Source organism: Drosophila virilis, chromosome 4, assembly GCF_030788295.1.
Source record: "Drosophila virilis strain 15010-1051.87 chromosome 4, Dvir_AGI_RSII-ME, whole genome shotgun sequence".
Classification (NCBI taxonomy): Eukaryota; Metazoa; Arthropoda; class Insecta; order Diptera; family Drosophilidae; genus Drosophila; species Drosophila virilis.
In genome coordinates this window covers 17,736,099-17,755,006 of record NC_091546.1, presented here as the reverse complement: position 1 = coordinate 17,755,006, position 18,908 = coordinate 17,736,099, and the positions used below count along the sequence as shown (strand labels likewise).

Genomic DNA, 18,908 nt, shown 5'->3' with positions numbered 1-18,908 from the left:
CGCGGAAATGCCTAAAGTTCTTTTCCAAATCTATTCTTCAGCTGCTTGGTATTAATTTAAAAAAATATATACTAACTAAGTAAAGCATATATTACAAGTTCAATTTTCATTTGTTTTCAATACATGTTTAATATATTTTGGAAATTTTAGGAATAAATTAGTTGGAATTATCAGCCCATACTGAATAATTCTAGTTAATTGCAAAATTTATTGTAAAAGATAATGCTACAATTATGCGTCATATTATTAGCTTAATTTTTCAATAGAAATTTAACAGAAATTGTTGATATGTTAGGAGCCAAAGGCTTGAAGCTTATAAATAATAATTTCCAATTATTATAAAAGAAAGCTCTAGACATTAATCTGGTCACACCCCGTAATAAATATTGAATCTGATGTCTTTGTTAACTGTTCATAGCTGAACATAGTAAATAAGTAAATGTATCTTCTATGCGAATTGGCAAACTTTGTGCATCTTTTGGATAAATGGCAAATCACGTCGCCAACATTCAAGCCATCAAGATGCAAAGGCTTGCGCTGAAATCGCAGCAACTTAATCTGTAACTGAATAAAGTGCGGGCATGCCAGCGCACATTCAATTGCAGTTGCAGTTGCAGTTGCAGTTTGGTTCCATTCAGCAAATAGGTAGCACATATACCAAATGGCTGTGGTCCATGGAGGAGCCATAATTTAAATTTTCATGCGCCTCGGCTGTCAATTGTGCGCAGCCAACAACTCAGTTTAATGGCAGCAGCCCATGAGGAGCAGCCCCGCAGCAACAAAAGCAACAACAGCAACAAAATTTAAATACAAACAACTAGAAGCAACAACAACAACAACAGCAGCCACAGTGGGCACCAATACAAGTAACCACTGTAGCTGGGCTTCAAATGGCGCTAAATCAAACGACGTCCACGAAATTGCCATAATGACGACACCACGATGACGATCATCGTGATGATGATGACGATGATGATGCTCGTAATGATGGAGCTGCAGCTGAGGATGCGCCGGCTGCCATTGCAGCGGCTCGCTTCGGATCGGCAGCCAAATAATCAGCGCAAAATTATTGGAAAATCGTCTGCGCTGGCGCAAATCCTGAAGAGCACTTGTTGAAATCTCAGCGCTACTTGCAGAAAAAGAAAAAAAAAACAAACATAAATATACGAACTGCGAAAGAAGTGAGAGAAGAGTGGTTGGATCGAATGTTAGATACCCTTGCAAACATTTGACACATATACGACTGTAAGGCGGCCTCATAATATCAGAGTATTTCATGCATTTAGATTTAGTTCATATTTAAATACTTTATACTTTGTACTATGAAAATTAAGAATATGGTGTTTCGATTCGGCATATTCCCACATATGACGAAGCCTTACAACATTTAATACATATAGTTTAAAAACTAAGCTAACTAAAGTGTCAGTGTCATAATAACCTCTTCTTTGATATAAGCATATTATGCAAGAGCTATAGTTTCTTCGCATTCGAAATAAATGAAGGATCTCTGCCTCATCTGACGCATAGAAGAAGGCGGGCCTGTCTATATAGCCCACAAGGACTATATATGTATATGAGTACAAATAGAAAATTGTATGTTTGGTCAGTTGCCACTTTGTTTGCGTTACAAGCTGTGACACAAAATCAAAGTACTCGCTGCCTGGATACCACAAAAAATGATTGCACATGTTGCAAGCTGTAAGTTGCAAGTTGGCAAATCGAAATTATCGCATAATCGTGTCGAGCGCGTTGAGGCAATTTTGGTTGGATTTGTGGCTGCGCGGCACAGAAGCGACAGCAAGTCGCATGCAGCAAAGAACGTTCCGCCGAGTGCAAATTTGTGGCAGCTACTTTGGCTGCCACTCGAGTGCCAGCCGAACTGAAAGGTTCAGCAGCTTCACATGTGCTGACGATCCGCAAACAAAAGTCACATTGGTCACGACCGACCAGCAACAGGCTGCATGCAACGGCAGGGGATCGCCCTAATTGAATGTGGGCGTGGCGCCACACAAATGACTCATTCACATCATGCGGAGGGCAGCAAATCAGGCAGAGTATTCACTACGAGTGGCAACAATCGAAATGCGTCTAGTCTTGGAGTTAGCCACATGATAAAGAACATTTGCAGCCAATAAATGCAAATAATGTGATTAATGAAAGAAATATAGTGATATGTCTATGAGTACTTTGCTATGGAAATGCTTTGATGACATTTCATTTATAATTGAACGCTGAAAAATAAAGTGACCATTCACATTTGAACTTAAGAAAATCATATCCGTTTCTTCAGAAATCAAATAATGCTTTTCTAAAACCGTCTCAATAATTGTCAAAAAAAAAAAAAAAAAAAACGATTTCGAGTCAGAGAATCTTTCCTGACACACACATCACGTTTTAGAAATCGAGTCGAAAATGTTTAAAAATTTCTTAATTATTTTAATGCTCTGTGCGCTGCAAACTTATTCGCAGTCTGTGGAGCTGTCCAAGGGGCTGGGCGCAAAAGAGAATGAAGCCAGCAACACGCTCTACACGATTGAGGGCCTCATTCTGCCGCCCGATCCGCTGATCCGCATCAGTGCCCAGTGGCCGGCGGACATAACGCTGTCGATCAATGGAGGCGAGTACCAGGGATTCGTGCGGCTGGATGGCAGCTTTACCATAAGCGGAGTCCCGTCCGGCAGTTACATACTGTACGCGCATCACGCGGACATTTTCTTTCAGCCGGTGCGCGTGGACATTGCCCACAATGGCAAGTTCCGGGCGCGCAAGGTGAGCCACATCAAGCCATCGCATGTGGTGAGGCTGCCCTATCCGTTGGTCATGAAGCCCGTCATGCGTCGCCGTTACTTCCGCACCCGGGAGCAGTGGAATATCATGGACTACGTGCTGAATCCCATGGTGCTGCTCATGGTGGTGCCGCTCATGCTGATGCTGCTGCTGCCGCGACTCATCAACGATCCGGAAACCAAGCGCGAAATCGAAAGTATACAATTCCCCAAGATACCCACCGGCATGCCGGATCTCAGCGATGTGCTCACCTCGCTGCTCACCGGAAAGCGACCACCCGAAAAGGAGAAGAAGGCCATTGTTGGCACCGCTAATAAAAGGCGCAACTAGCTAGCTTCTTGTTTTTATGCGATTCACTTCTGAAGTTTCATGCATTATTATGAATCTGTGAATAATATCCAAGATGAATCAATATGAAGCTTCTTTCTTTCTTATTAGCTGGCGAGATGCGAACTGATGCTTCTGTCATATATATATATATATATATCTATATCTATAGTTATCACGTTTAACTTATCAGGTTTTTTTTTCTGATGATATTTCAACTTTTTAGACTGCGCTAAAATACCGCAAAAGCAGTTGGGTAAGAACTTGAAATAAACGTTCAGTGTTTTCCCATTCTATTCAAATAGTTGGGTTCATTGTTTTTTTTTCCTTTATTCTATATAGTTGTTGAGGGAAGTTCGTTCTGTTTCAGCTGTTAAGGTAGTTTATATATAATATAAATATAATATAGACCAATCCTTTGGGCCTTTAGCAATTGACTCTTGCACAAAATGACAGAGTTTTTTTTGCCTCTCTTAAGCAGAGTTGAAGATCTACGTGCTTCAATTACGATAGATCCTGAGTGCTACCATCGTATTTTCTTGTGTTTTTCATTTTATTGTTCATGTACCAATTGCAACCCCCGTCGCAGACTGATGGTAGGGGTTGAATTTATTACTGTAAAGTTGATATAGAAATTGTTTTCAGTCAAGGAGGAATTTCTTATTGAGCTTTTCAGAAAGTTTCGTATTTGATGTGTCAGTAATTCCCGCTCCCAAAGTTAAAAGACCAATATCTGTTTTATAAATTCAATAAAAGTCGGTTTATTTTGATCACAATGATTCATTTTTCCAATTTCATTCTCTTTGCCCAGGCGTTTGGCAGCCCTGAGAAGGGCCTTTTTCTTATTGTTTTTTTTTTTTTTTTTTTTTTTTTGGTATTTTTTCTTTTTTCTTTTCTAAATTTCAATTGATTTCTGGGCAATGAGCCCAAAGTTAAAGAGAAACAACGCCCGGTTCAGCTGACAGATGCCAAAGTCTTTCAAGGATGTCACGAGGCGCAGATTAAACGATCCTGAAAATATAGAAAATAAATAGAAATTGTTAGAATTGGAGAAAAGGTATCAACAATTGGTGTATAAAAAAGCTTTTGGCTATTTGAGATTCTGAATAATTACCTTGAAAAAGTCGGCCCAGTTGCATGGCTGTCGTGTGGGCGTGGCGCGTGCCAGTGGGCGGCGAAATTTGTGTTTCCCGGCAGACAGAAACGGCTGCCCAACTGCCGCGACGCGCTGCGTTTTGTCGAAATATCCTTTCGATCGATCTGACATCATATATAAGAATATATATTATATATGGTCTGGTTCGTACTGAATGAAGAGTCGCTTGACTTTGCCCCCCCCGCCACGCCACGCCCCACGGCGAGGGGTAAGTGGCGCGCGCGCGCGCCAAGCGTGGCAAACAAAAAGGTTGATAAAAATCTTTTGTTCGAAACAACGAAAAATATTCGGTGGCAATTCTTGGCGTGCCCACTTTTTAGGCGGTCTTCTCTTTCTTCACGCAGAACTGACGCAGTGCAGCCAGCGAATTGCTGGCGCTCAGATTCTCCGGCGCCGCGGACTCGCCAGCTCCCGCTGCCGCCGCTGCCGCCGCCGAAGCAGCCGCTGCCAGTTTAGCGCGGGTATTTGCGGCTCCGCTGCTGCCGCCGCCGGCGCCGCTGCTGCCCAGAGAGTCGAACATGGAGCTGAGCGCGTTGAGGGAATCACTTGGATACTTTTTGTTGTTGCCATCGCTGCCGTCGTACGATTTGTGGCTTGATGCTGGCGATTTGGGCGTGGCCGAGCGCTGGCTGTCCGCTGGGCTGCGCGCCGGCAGCGGCAGGCGCGACGCCTGCGGACTGGCAGCGGCTGACGATGATTTCGGTGAGCTGCCGTTGTTATTTGTGCTATTGTTATTGTTGTTGTTGCTACTGCTGTTGTTGTTGTTGTTGTAGCCGCCATTTAGCAGCGGCGTCTCGACCTCCGTTTTGGGCGAAGCAGCAGCCAAATCCTGCGGCTCCTCGCCCAGCTCAGACTTGATCTCCATTTTGAGGCTAGACTCCGGTTCCTGTTTAATAGGCAACTCCTGCACAGACGACGTCGCCGCCACCGGCGGCTGCTGTTGCTGCTGCTGCAGCTGCTTCTCAGGCGTGGGCGCCTCGAGGCGTGGCCTTGCCTCGGCGCTGCACTCGCTGCCGCTGCGCTCGCTGCTCGTGTAGCGATAATGCTGATAGTAGGGATCGCTGGTGTCGATCAACGGCTTGTTGTAGTCGACCGTCTCATCGATGCCCAGACGCTTTAGTATGCTGCTGGCCACCGGCGAGGTGTTCTTCGTGGACGAGTTCGAGGGGCTGCTGGCCGGCAGGCTGGCGTGGCGCGGCGGCGTGTCGAAGCTGGTGGTGAACATCTGCTCGATGGCGCTCAGCACCGAGGAGGAGCCGGCTGCGGCTGCTTTGCCCGTGCCGCTGGCGCCGTTCTTCTGCTCCAGCTCGGGCGATTTGTTTTTGGCCAGCATCTGGGCCGCTTTGGCTATTTCCTCCGGCGACTTGACGCCAGTTATGTACTGACGCATGCGTTCGGCAAAGAGGGCGGCCTCCGATTTCTCTGGCTTGCTGGCGCCGGTCTTCTCTAGCGGCGGCTGCTCGTCGCTGGGATTGGCCTTCAGCTCGAGCAGTTTGCGCACGGGCAGCGACTTCTCACGCTTCTTAGGCGCCGGCCGTTTGCGTGCGCCTGCGGACTGCAGCAGCGGCTCCGCGTAGTGATTGTTCTTGGCCATATGATTGCTGAGATCCCCCAAGGAGCTGAAGGCCTTGTCGCACACCTTGCACGTGAGCACGGCGGAAAGCGTGCGCGACTCCTCGGAGCTGAGACTGTTCTGGCCACCATCCTTGCTGTGATCCGCGTTCGCATTGCCGGACTTGATGGAAATGCTCTGCTCCTGCGACAGGATGTTCGTATAATGCTGCGTCTCCTGCATGTGCTTCGTCATCTCGCCCAGCGACCGGAAGCTCTCGCCGCAGCGCATGCACTTGAGTATCTGCATGGCCTGCTCCACGCCCTTCCCCAACCACACGTTCTGGCCGCGCACAAGCTTGCGCGGCAGCGGAGTGGGCGGATCGCCGCGATACTGGAACGCGTTCTTCACGTTCGCCGAGGGTGCCTGATTGCCAGCGTTGCCAGACTGTTTGCGCTGTTGCTGCTGGTGGTGCTGTTGCTGTTGGTGGTGCTGATGCTGGTGGTGGCTGCCGCCACCGGCCGGAGATGCGCCCGAATTAGAGTGCGAGTGGTGGTGGGGCTGATTGCTGGGCAGATTTCCAAAAGGCGGCACGTTGACGCCGCAGTGCTTGCTGTCCTTCATGTGCGTGGTGAGCGCCTCGAGCGTGGGGAAGCTCTGCTTGCACCACACGCATCTGAACACCGAGCTGGCCACGCCCTTGTTCTGCCAGTGCGATTGCCAGATGTTGTGCCGCGCCTTGGTCACCCCGCCGCCGGCGGCGCCGCCCTCCGCTGACGTATTATTTGCCGCGGAGTTGCCGCTAGAGTTGCCGCCACCCGTTTGATTGGCAGGACTTTTGGGTGGTGGTGCAGCGACTGCGTTGGGTGTTGTCGCCTTGTTCTGTGGCTTTTCCTTGTGCAGCGACGAAGAGCCGCCGCCGCCGCCGCCACCCTTGACAATATCCGACATCTTCTCGAGCGGATCCACAACCAGATCATTCTTGCCATTCCAGTCGGGAAACTGGCCCGCACGAAATATGTTGGCAGCCGCCACTGCAGCCAAATAGGGATTGACACCGGGCAGTAGGGGCGCTGTGACTGCACCCGGTGAGGAATTCGTCGGCGGACTGTCGGATTTGAACATTTTCTTCACTTGAATCTGGCCAATGGGGCTCTCCGTGTCGTGGGTCCGCTTCCGTGTGCCCACCGAGAGATCAAGCGGATTGTTGCCGCCATCGTCGAACTCCTCCTCCTCCTCGGAGGCCACCGGCTCCGCGGACTCGGCGCGCGCATACAGATTGGTGCGAAAGTCCAGCGCTTCCGAGTTGCTGCTGGAGGCGGTGGGCGAGGCCTGTGGCGGCAGCTTAAACGGCGCAGCCGCCTCGCTGGGCAGCGGCAGCGGCAGCCGTGGCCCCGCAGCAGCAGCTGCCGCCAGCGGAAAGCCATACTGCTGTGCGGCAGCGGCCACCATGTGCAGGTAGGCCTCCATGGAGGACGGCTGGGCGGGCAGCGATTGCGGCACCGCCGGGAATGTTGAATGCATTGTAGTGGGCACAACGGGCATCACGCCACCCGACAAATGCGCCGCGTCCCGCTGGCCACCATTGTCCGAGGAATTGGAATCGTGCGAGGGGCAGCGCTCGCTGGAATTCGCTGATTCCGTGGAACGTGGACGTGCTGTGGGCAGGGCGCTGCAAGGACAAGAGGGTAAATGCAGCGAAATCAGTTGTAGCTCTAAAAATGAAATTGTAACTTAGTTGGGAACAGACTTAAAATTCCCAATATGTTTCTTTACGAAACCTAAATATACTACAATTTTCAAAATTGTGACTCGCATAACTACATATATTTAATAGACATAAATATTTATAATCGAGTTTTTAAAGTGAAAACTCTATAGTTACTTCGACTTGAATTCCGAAAGAATTCTACCCGTAAGATCTCTTTTCTGTGTCGTATATAATATACATATTATGATAAATAGAATATATCTCAGCTATTGTCACGGTCGTGTACTTGGCATAAAAGTAATATCTAAATGGTTTAGCTCAAAACGTTCCACGAGCAAGGCCGGGTAATAACCGTTTGTTTGATATATTTATAAAGGCAGTTTTTTGGATTTTGAAAACCATGCCAAAACCAAAAAAATGTTGTAAAAACAAAACATGGATTCAGTTTATGACTTCAAGTTATAAAATTAATTGCAGTATTCCACGTGGGATAGAGAGAACTGCAAAGAGAGTTTAATTGAGGTTCTGAGAAACCAAACCAAAGCCCGTGAAAAACAGGCAAACAAGTTGAGAATATTTTCTTTGTAAATTTAATTCTAATTTTAGTTTGATGATTAACCTATTTATAATTATTCAGGCCCCTGTTGCTGTTTTGATCAATTTTGATCGTGATAGTCAAAATGTTTTTCGTCTTTGCGATTAAATCAATCTTCCAGGCCTGCTTTATCGCTCGTAATAAACAATCAATTAATCACATTCACAATTATGTTGTGCAATAAATTGTGCTAATTATACAAAATACTAAAATTAGGCATCGTTATCAGCGATCAGTGATCACTGATTAGTGATCATGTGATCAAATTGTTAGTCACTAATCAAATTTGTCGCTTTTATGGGGGGACTGCCGCAATATGAAACCACTTAAATGTTTGCTCGAAGAATAGAAAGAACTTTCCCTCCCAGATGTTACATAATATCATTTCATATTAAACTGGGGAATAGAAAGAGATAACGAGAAATGTGCTTTCGAATTTGAATTGGCCGAAATGTTGTTAGACAAACGATGCCTCTCTTTCTTTCACTACAAAGCAAATGAAACATAGATAATTAGTGAAAGCTTTCAATACGAGCATCGACTTTCGAGCGAGTCGAGTGATCTCTATTGCTCCAAATCTATATGCCCATTATATAAATATATATGTATATATATCTGTATGTTTTTATATATTTCTGGCAAATCAGGGAAGGGGGCAGGCGCAACAATAAAAATCAAGTGGCACAGCAATGGCAACAATATGAAACATATGTCAACATTTCATTTGTTATTCAAATCCAACTGCGGCGGCCCATAAACCAAAACGAAACTGTGGCCAGCTGTTTCAAATGCCGCACCCCCTTGCCCGTCCGCCTTCCTCCTCTCTATCTCTCTCTACAGAGTAGTTCGCTTGGCTGACAAGTTTTGGTCGTAAAAATCGTTAAAATCGGTTATATTTATTTGGAACAATGGCATTTAATTCGAGACAGCAAAGCGTGAATTATGAGCGAAGCTCATCATCGTCGTGATTATCAACAGATCTCTCGTCATCGAAGATCTGTGTTTTTTTTTTTTTTTTTAATAGCTGGCAACGCTGCGCAGGAGGCGGCTCATAAAATTGACGACAAAGCGACGCACAAAAGCCATTCCACATATTTTGCATAAATTAAACACCGTTCCCTTTCCTTCCTCTCCTCAGCCCCCTTCCGAATGTGCATAAATAACTAACAAATTTTTATTAGTCTGCATCTACTTATAAATCTGCAAGGCACATGCTTAAATATTTTATATACATATATAACATTTTTTTCGTTTTACATTTTCGTAGTTTTGATTTCCTCAATTTTGCGCTAGTTTACACTCATTTTCAGTCAAAAACAATTTATATGCTCTGTGTCCATTTACATATATTGTAAAAACAAAACTGTAAAATTGTAACTTGTAAAATTTTTAGCTCGTTTTTATTAACATTTGTTGTGCGTGGGCGTGGCTCAGGCGCCCAGAGCTCGGCATTGTTGATGAGTCGCTGAGTTGATGAACTGCCGGAAATGGCAATGAATTATGACCCGATACGCAGCGGATTCGTTAGAATTATCGATTAGCTTTTAATAATGAAAGAAGACAATAGATGAGTCACATTCCTTAATTGCTGCAGCAGTCTGGCAACGCCAAACACTTATAAATCACGCTAGTCACACTCTCTTGCTGCAAGCTGGCAGCTTTGTTTTCTTTTGTTGCTTCGCATTTGAAGTGCATAAGTTATTTATTAACCGATTACAAATCGATTTAGTTAAACTAACAAATTGCTCTCTTAACTATGGCTGTGCGATTCGGAGTAGGTTTTTTTGGGCTAAGCTGTAGCTAAACAAGTTGGCAGCACGCGCCAAACCAAAAGCTAAAGTAAACAGGATTTAAATAGCTGTTAAATTAAAATAATTATTTTTGCTTAGGCAAAGCTTGGCAAATATTATTAGAAGCTCTGTCAACTTAGATTAAGTACATTTTATGAGCATAAGAAGACATTTCCGAAGCACGATAAATTAGATTAAGAAGAATTGGAAAGGGTTAAAATTGACTTAAACGAAAAAAAACAAGCATTACGAATAATAATATTAAAAAAAATTAGATATAATATATATGATAAAAAATCTATAAAATAATACAAATAATAAATTATAATAAGTAATATTAGGTACTAAGAAAAAATCTAGTAACAAAACTGATAAATAATAATAATAAAACAACTATTAAATAGTTATAAAAAATGTTTAACCAAGCTGATATCTAATTGGTATAATAAAACAATAATAATAATAATAAATAATATTGCTAATATTTATATTTAATATGTAACTAAAGATGTTAATTAATTATTTTAATTCTCTTTTGGGGTTAGTTAATTTTAACTCTTCCTAAGTTATGTATCAATATTAAACAAACTAAAATGAATAAAACTAGTGTTAAATTATAGTGTTCATATTAATTATTTTAATACTTTTTAAAGTAAATTAAGTGTAACTCTTTCTAATTTCTATATATGCATTTACTTCATATTGTTTTAAAGCTAGCCTAGCACACCGATCGCTCAGCATTTGTTATGCCAGCCTTAAGTTGTCCAAGACAATAAACATTTTATCAAATCTATCTATTGTGGTAAAAGACAATAGATCCCAAAGCTGTGCCAACTTCTAAGTGCAGCAATATTGATGGGCTTTCGCCAATGTCAAACGCCAAAAGGCCGACAGATATATCGCATTTATATAAGATTATAATTATGTTGTCTTTTAAATGGGCAGCTTCTAATGAAATGATGATTCATTGACATTCTTTTACATAATGTGAAATTATGCAATGTAATAAGGTTAAACTCCTTTCTCTCAGATACTTAATACACATACCTGCGCTTTAGCTAACTGCTAATTGGATTTACCGATTGCAGGCTGTGATTAAGACTCGAAAAAAAAGATATGGAGAAATACCTCAACTAAAATAACAACAACAACAACAACAGCGTCAGCGACTAGTTTTCCCCGTTGCAGCAGCTATCATAATATGCAATCTTGTTATTTGATGAAGCTTAAATCAAAATGATTTATACGCAGCGGCTAAAATGCAGTTAATTACAAGCGGGAATTGTCTCATTAATAATCACACACGCACACACACACACGCACACACACACACGCACACACACACACACCCATCGAGTCGACAGATTGACGAGTTGATCTGGGCAATTATATGGCCATAGCTGACTAGCAGCTAACTTGTAGATACTTTTGTACTTGCCAGATACTTTTGCAATGCATAACTAATACGCGCCATCAAAACTAAATGTTACTAAATAGCGCACACCCCGCACCCGCGCAACCCCAACCTAGCTGCAAATTGTGCGCATAAATCTTTCAGTAATAGGCGCGCACACACACGGAGCTAAGGCTACACTCACAGATACAGGCAGAGGCACAGACACAGATACAGATACACCCACATGTAGAGCATATGAAATTTTGATTTTGGACTATTTGGCTGAACGAATCGCATTCATGATTTATTCATTTCCATACGTCAGCGCCTTGGAAAATGCCTTCATGAAAACGAGCCAACAAATCGCGCTGCAGTTTCCCATTTCCAAAAATCAAAAAAAAAAAATAAAAGCAACAACAATATAAGAATGAAAAAAGAGGCGCCCCGCCCCAACCCCAGCTGAAAACCCGTTTCGCGTTACGATTTATTCAAATGTATCTGAAACGAGTTTAATCACAAAGCCTACGGCAAACATTTAAGCAGCGATAATTATGAGCGATTGGCCTAAAACAATCGTGTTTAGTTAGTTGAACTAAATGTATTTACCGCTAGTTTTCGCCTGGTATTCGCGCTTCATGCTTTTCTTATTATAAATCAATTTTCCTTTATTCTTATTATTATTATACTCTTCGCTTTAGTCAGCGTGTGTATTGGGTGGGTGTTGCTTGATAAATGGCCTTAATATTGGTGCGGGCTTTTAATTTATAACGACAGGTGTGCGACGTTGTTGACCATCAAATGATTTGCACATTCGTCAGAACTATTTTCAAATCGAATTCTTAAGTAATCATTTCGTGGATCATGCGGGGATTCGATCAGGCAAGCGATAAGACTGTCGCCTGTCATGTGATTGTGATCTTATTAACCTGTTTCAATAATAGTTAATGAGTGCACAAATACATATATATTGATACATATATATATAGAATGCGTTTCGCTGTCGAAACCAGTTCGAAATCGATCAAAGTATATATATTTGGGCAGTAGACAGTTTCACATTTCAATCTAATGTTAAAAAATACAAGTTCAGGCTATAATTAGGCAAACAATTTAAATGCAATGCAACAAAAATTCAATTTACATTTAAATGATATATAACAAAATTACAATTCTGAATTTTAAGAAAATAATTAAATGTTAAAAATATTAGATTTTTAAATAGATGCAACGACAAAAACGAGTAAACAAATTTTTTGACAGTTAAATCGAATGCAAATTTAAACAAAAGAAAATCTTTATAGAAATTATATTTGAAAGAAGTTTTGTGTTTCATATTACCTAAAGTAAAAAGAAAATTAGGTAAAAAAGGAAATTAACTTTTATTTTTAATCAAATGATAAAGAAATACCTAGGACCCAAAGTAACAATCGCACATACTTTACCCTAAATGTCTTTTGTTTAATCGATACTGTTTATTAAAATATATTGTTTTCATTGCTAAATTCTTTTATATATGAATTTATTGTTTTCATCGCTTAGCTTAAACTAATGTGTTTACCAAATTGAATACTAATACTAACCATAACTAACAATGTCAAACGCCGCAAATCAAGATAACTAGCAATAAATATACGGAAAAATACTTATAAAGAGCACGTATCTGCGATTATAGATGGGAAGTACGAAATTAAAACCGAATCATTTATGATTTAAATGTACTTGAATGTGAAAAGTATTTATTTGCATTTCGCTTGTTTGACAAGACAACAAATTTACAATTAATAGACTCTTGCATATTTTTTAATTCAATTTAATTTAATACATTATTAATAGATAAGAAGAAAAATTACCTTATAATTCTTCTGTATCAAATGATATAGAAATCACATTTCAAATATTAGATATTGATATAAGATATAGTTTATATTTTAATCAATGTTCATTTATTTTCTATCATCATAAAATACTTCCATAAAAATAATTAATAAAGTTTTTATGGAAAGCACATTTGCCCAAACAAATGAATTCTCCAAGAATCTTAATTCTTAGTTGCATTACATCGTTTAAGTGTGGCCATAACCAATCCCGTACAAAGTTTAAGTGTGACCAAATCAAATGCGTGGACGTGTATCGAAACTATATTATTAATGAATAATTAAATGAACTTACCCGGCATTAAGCGCCTGTCTGTAGATCTCGAGCATCAGAGCCTCGTGCAACATTTTCAGATTTTGCTGAATTTTGACGGATTGTTTTTTCTTCTCTTGTTCTTTTTGGTTTTTGTTTTTTTTTTCTTCAATTGGTTAACTGCGGGCGGGTTTTGCGGGGGGTTTTTTCGGTAGCAGCAAACAAATTGCGTTTGCTATTGCCAACACTTTTTAAATATAGCTTAAATTTAATTTGACACAATATGCATTTGCAATATTAGTTAATTAACTAATTAATATTTGTTTGTATTTTTGCACTTGGTACTTTTTAGCGTTGAGCTACGTATAACTTGTGTGTTAAATAGTGTAATTTATATCTTTAATTATGTATATTAATTTAATTTTTATTTGTTGGATTTTCATATGGCAGACAGAAAATTTATGTTAAATATTTTGTGTTTTTTGTTTTTATTTTTTATTTAATTTAATAATTGCATTTGAATCGTATACTTCGTTTGGAATTTGTTGATTTGTTTTTTGTTTTAACTTTTTTTTTTTAATTTAAATATTTTCCTTAAGTTTTTGGTGAGCAAAATATTGTTAAATATAAATATTAATTTGTATTTATTTATTTATTTTTGTGTAGTGTTTATTTTAATAAATATATTTTATTTGTTGTTGTTTTACGTATACTTTTGTTGAACCATTTGTTGTTGTTGTTGTTGAAGTACTTGTTCTACTTGTTGTTGTTGTTGTTGTAATCAGTCTTAATTAAACATTTGACGCGCATTTCATTGTTAATTCTTTTGTTGCTGTGAATTTTGACTAGATATGATGCATGTGTTTTTCTTGTTTTGGTTATTGTTGTTGCAACTAATTTGAAAATAAATTAATTTGGTTTAAATGATGCATTTCATTTGAATTAATTTATTTAATTTTTTTATCACACTTTTATAAATGGCGTTCAGATTAAAATAATTGAATTTATTGTTGCTGTTGTTGTTGTTGTTTTTTTGTTGCTGTTGTATTCAAAACACGCGTCGCAGTCGCACACAATTCGCTCGCTTTTGGTTTTCAATGTGTGTGTGCGTTGTATTGTGTATGTGTGCGTGTGTTTTGGTTTCTTTTTGCTTTTCGTGTTTTGTGCGGTTCATCCGGATTCCGTCGTTACTCGTTTGAGAGTCGAACAGCGAATGAATGTGTCGGCGTTGCCGTGTCGTCACTGGCTGCGCTGCTGCTGCTGTTGCTGCTGCTGCCTCTTCTCAGTCGCTTCTTCTTCGCTGCCTCTGCTGCTGCTGCTGCCGCTGCTGCTGTTGCTGCTGTTGCTGCTGCTACGTCGGCTGTCAAACTGATTCAGTCAAGAATCAGACACAAACAACAACAATGCGTTCGCGTTCTGCTGCTCTGCCTGTTCGCTGCTGATTGATACCAAAAAAATGAAGTTCAAAGCGCGGTGGCAGCGACGCGCACGTTTCGTTTCGTTTCGTTTTGTCTGCTTTTCTGGAGCTGGGCGCCTGGAAGCTGCGTTGGCGGCGCTCTTGTTGTTCTTGTTGTTGTTGTTATTCTTGTGCTTCTTGTTGTTGTTGCTGCTGCCTTTTTGACGAGAGTTGGACTTGAAACACGACGCTGACAACGACGCTGACGACGGCGACGTTCGTTAACACGAAGCGCGCGTTTGGCGACGGCAATTTCTGATTCGATTGCGTTAAGCGACGGCGCAACGCAATGCGCAGTCCGTTGTTCTTGTTGTTGTTGTTGTACGAGTATTTGGCGCCTCCACCAAAAAGGCGACGTCGACAGCGCAGCGTGTTGATTACTTTGCTGCTTTGCTTTTGTGTTTTTTTTTTTCGTTGGGTTTTTCTCCACCCCCACTAGCAGCTGGCTGTCACAAATGCTGTGATTAAATGTGCTGCTGTCTCGCTCACGCACGCTGACCGCGACGCTGGCGTTTGTGCTAATTAATTACAACGGCTGCGACGGCGACGGTGACGGTGACGGCGACAGCGCGAATCTGTCCACGCGCTTTTTGCTTTACCCTTTTACGTTTTACGTGCGTGTTGTTCTTGGCGCGCCACAGAGCTTTTCGAACATGATCGTTCGCTGTAACGGTCGTTTGTTGACTGAAATTGTGGCGCGCGGCCGGCGCGACGAGAGCACGCCGTCCGTGAGAGAGGGCGACGCCAGTGCGCATGGCTGTTGGGCACGTTTCCCCTGCACACCAATTGGAACTGCAATAAATCTTGTTTATGTTTTTGCGGCGTGTATACGAAATGGGATTGGAACATTTATGCCAGCGCAGGGGAAATGATTGCGCTCGCACACCCTGTCTCACTCTGGCTGTTGCTCTCTCGTTGGCTCTCTCTCAAATTAGCTGCAGCGTTTCGTCAGCGCGTCACCCTTTTTGGTAGGTCGGCGGCTTCAGCACATTCCAATTCCATCACTCCGCCACAATTAAGATTTATGACAGTTCAAAACAAATTTTCTCACTCGCATACGCTGGCTCACTCACTCACTCACGCTGCTGTCTATGAGTATAACTGTGGGTGTGTGTGTGTGTGTGTGTGTGCGTGCGTGCGTGTGTGTGTGCTAGTTGCTCTGAAGGTGGCTCGTTCTAATTTGTTGCTGTTGTTGTTTTTGGCGTTGCTGCTGCTGCTGCTGTCGTCTGCGCCGCTGCTGCAGCTGTCGCGCTTTCGACATTTTGTCTCTCTGTCTGGCATTTTTTGCAACGTGCGGGTGTTCTGTCACATGTACCTACGCATCTATGTATATGTATGCGTATTTTTGTATGTGTGCACACACAATGACATTGTAAAACAGTTAAATACGTACAATATGTAAATAGCAGCAGGCTGGCAACTCTATTCTTGTTGCTTTCCGCACTATTCGTTCCCATATGCTGTTCGTCAACGTGTTGAATATGTATGTACATATATATATAAATACATATTTATGTAACAGTGTAATGCATGTACATATGCACATAAGTTTAACAACACAAACTTTGCTCTATTTGTACACATTTAGTTTACAAGTTCACTTCATCCCCGTTTTAACATTTTCTATAATTTAACATGAGGTTTATCTGTCATTCAATTTTTATTCTATGCCAATTTCAAGAACAGCCGCTTTTACGATTTGAATTCATTTTTTGCTACCTAAGCGAAAACGTGTGAATTTCATGTTATCCTCGCGTAAAGTAAAGTGTTAATAATAATAAAACATATCATTTGCTTGTCAAATTCTCATTGATTTCACTGTTAAATTTTACGTACACATACATATGTATGCACGAATGCTTCGATGTATGTACATCTACATATATAATTATATACATAAACAAAAACAGCGCCTTTCCGTTGAATAGGACGAGTTTTACAATTACGTTTGACGCGATGTAAACATAACAAAATTTGTACCTTACTTATTCAATTATAACTTAGATAATTTTTTATTCTTTATACCATACATATATGCATACATACTCACATACATAACTAACTCTTCATTCAGAGCTAGAAGATACTATAAACTTATTTCAATGAAGAAATAATTTCATATTTTAAAATAATTTCATATTTATTCATTTCTATATAGCGTTTTTTTTTTCATATGTAGTAAAATCTATACTCCAATTGTTCTTTCCGTTTCGTCTTATTGTCGCCTGAGCGATAAGTGGTTGTTTCTTCCCCTGGATCTCTTAATAAAGCGCTATCGGAGCCTCTTTTTATTAGAAAATTGTAGCCAAATATAAAAGATAGAAGATAGAACGAGGCGGGGGAAACAAACATCGGCAATAGGTTCAGTAATACCAGAATTCTAGATGGAAACTAGATTTGTTTCGTATGCAGATTTTGTTTTGATCTCGCGGCGCGCACACATTCCACACTGAATGCCGATTCGGAATAGGTGGATCCAGCATCGAATTCCAAATAATAATTTATCAAACGAATTTTTACGATCGAGCACATAAAAAAATTAATGTGCGGCAAAGAGAAGCGAAGAATATATTAAGCAAGGGTAAAAACCTAAAGGAAAAACAGCAACAAGAGGTAGGAAAGTGAGGCTAGCTTAGCAGAGGAAAAAATATGAAATTAAAAAAAAATGCCCAAATCAAATTATAGAATCGTAAAAGTATTTATTACCCCAGAGCCGAGTAGCATCTGGACAGAGGGACGGTCGTCAATCGGCCTGGCGACAGCCGGTCAAGAATTATGCGGCGACTGGAGCAATGGCTGTCTCTAGCCAAGGACCGGCAGGAGGAGGAGCAGCTGGATGAGAGGGAGGAGGAGGAGGAGTTGGAGCCAGCGCTTCCAAGTGATTTGATTATCATCGGTTAATTGGTGACTCGTAAAAACTTTTACGAGCCACAGCCGTGCCGGGCATTAAATGGGCCCGATTGGAGCAACAAGTGCAGCAACAGGATGGCGGCAACCGGAGCTGGATCTGGAGCTGCAGGAGCGGAGCTCAGCCATCATTGGCCATCAATAAAAGCGTCCACCATTTTCACTCAACTGTCGTCGCCGGCCTCAGGTTTTATGGGCGGCATTCGTCAACAATTAGCGGCTTAAAACTCAGATAATGTGGACTTAATGCAACCGACATTTGCATGGGATTGGGAATTGCTTTCCTGAACTCTAAGCGGACAATAACCAGGCGCAGGCACAGTACAGCCAGCAGATGGTACAGTAAAACATGCCACATAATCCTCCACAAAAAAGTGAAGAAAGCTAATAAAGCGTTTTAGCATGTTTAAGCGAGGTAGCTAATTTAGAGAAAATACTCGATAAAAGTTGACTCGGAAGAAGAAATGAATTTTAATTTTAAAATAAATTTAAATGCCCTGAGGAATAATAGAAATTATGCTTCTAACTAAATAGAATTTCGAAATCACATTCCAAATAAGAGTTACATTTTCAAAAGCCTAACTTTCTAACTAAACACTTGTATAAACTTACTGAAAAAAAAGCTTTTTCAAGCCATCATTTATTTGCCAATTTAAAAGTTTCTTAAACAAAACAAGCAAATAAAATGATAAAGTAGATCGAACCTGCAGATACCTATGCAAATTTCATTTAAAATATTTGATTTTACATTGAAAGTTTTATGGAGCTATCAGCATACGCCATAAAGGAATTAATATCCCATTTGGTTAAGCGAAATGCATAAATTTGAATTATGAAAAGAAAAGAACACAAAAAGTCGAGTTGAAATTAAATTTTGTGAACGGCATTCGTCATTGTCTGCAAAGGCCAAAGCTGAGGCGAGTGTCAACGCTTCCGGACGCGACAAAAGCCACCAATCCCAGTGGGTATATACGGTATATATATATATATATATATATATATATATATATAGGTACATATCTGTATTATATCGGGAATTGTGTAGCCGTTCTATGTGGGCCACCCACGGGATTTGCTGTGAGTTATTGGTGCGACGTAAAT

The 18,908-nt window shown here is 41.1% G+C and overlaps 2 protein-coding genes across 2 annotated transcripts; one reads left to right on the top strand and one right to left on the bottom strand.

Annotated features, from left to right (window-relative positions):
- The first annotated feature begins 2,365 nt into the window (after positions 1-2,365).
- On the top strand, positions 2,366-3,202 carry LOC6629184 (ER membrane protein complex subunit 7 homolog). Its single transcript, XM_002051553.4, has one exon. It carries the CDS (start codon positions 2,416-2,418, stop codon positions 3,118-3,120), a length of 705 nt encoding a protein of 234 aa, XP_002051589.2. The 5' UTR covers positions 2,366-2,415; the 3' UTR covers positions 3,121-3,202.
- A 751-nt stretch (positions 3,203-3,953) lies between these two features.
- tsh (teashirt) lies at positions 3,954-15,575 on the bottom strand. The gene is made up of 3 exons (XM_002051554.4): positions 13,487-15,575; positions 4,232-7,497; positions 3,954-4,128 (listed from the first exon to the last, which is right to left on the bottom strand). Exons 1-2 carry the CDS (start codon positions 13,537-13,539, stop codon positions 4,590-4,592), a joined length of 2,961 nt encoding a protein of 986 aa, XP_002051590.1. The 5' UTR covers positions 13,540-15,575; the 3' UTR covers positions 3,954-4,128; positions 4,232-4,589.
- Positions 15,576-18,908: the final 3,333 nt, after the last annotated feature.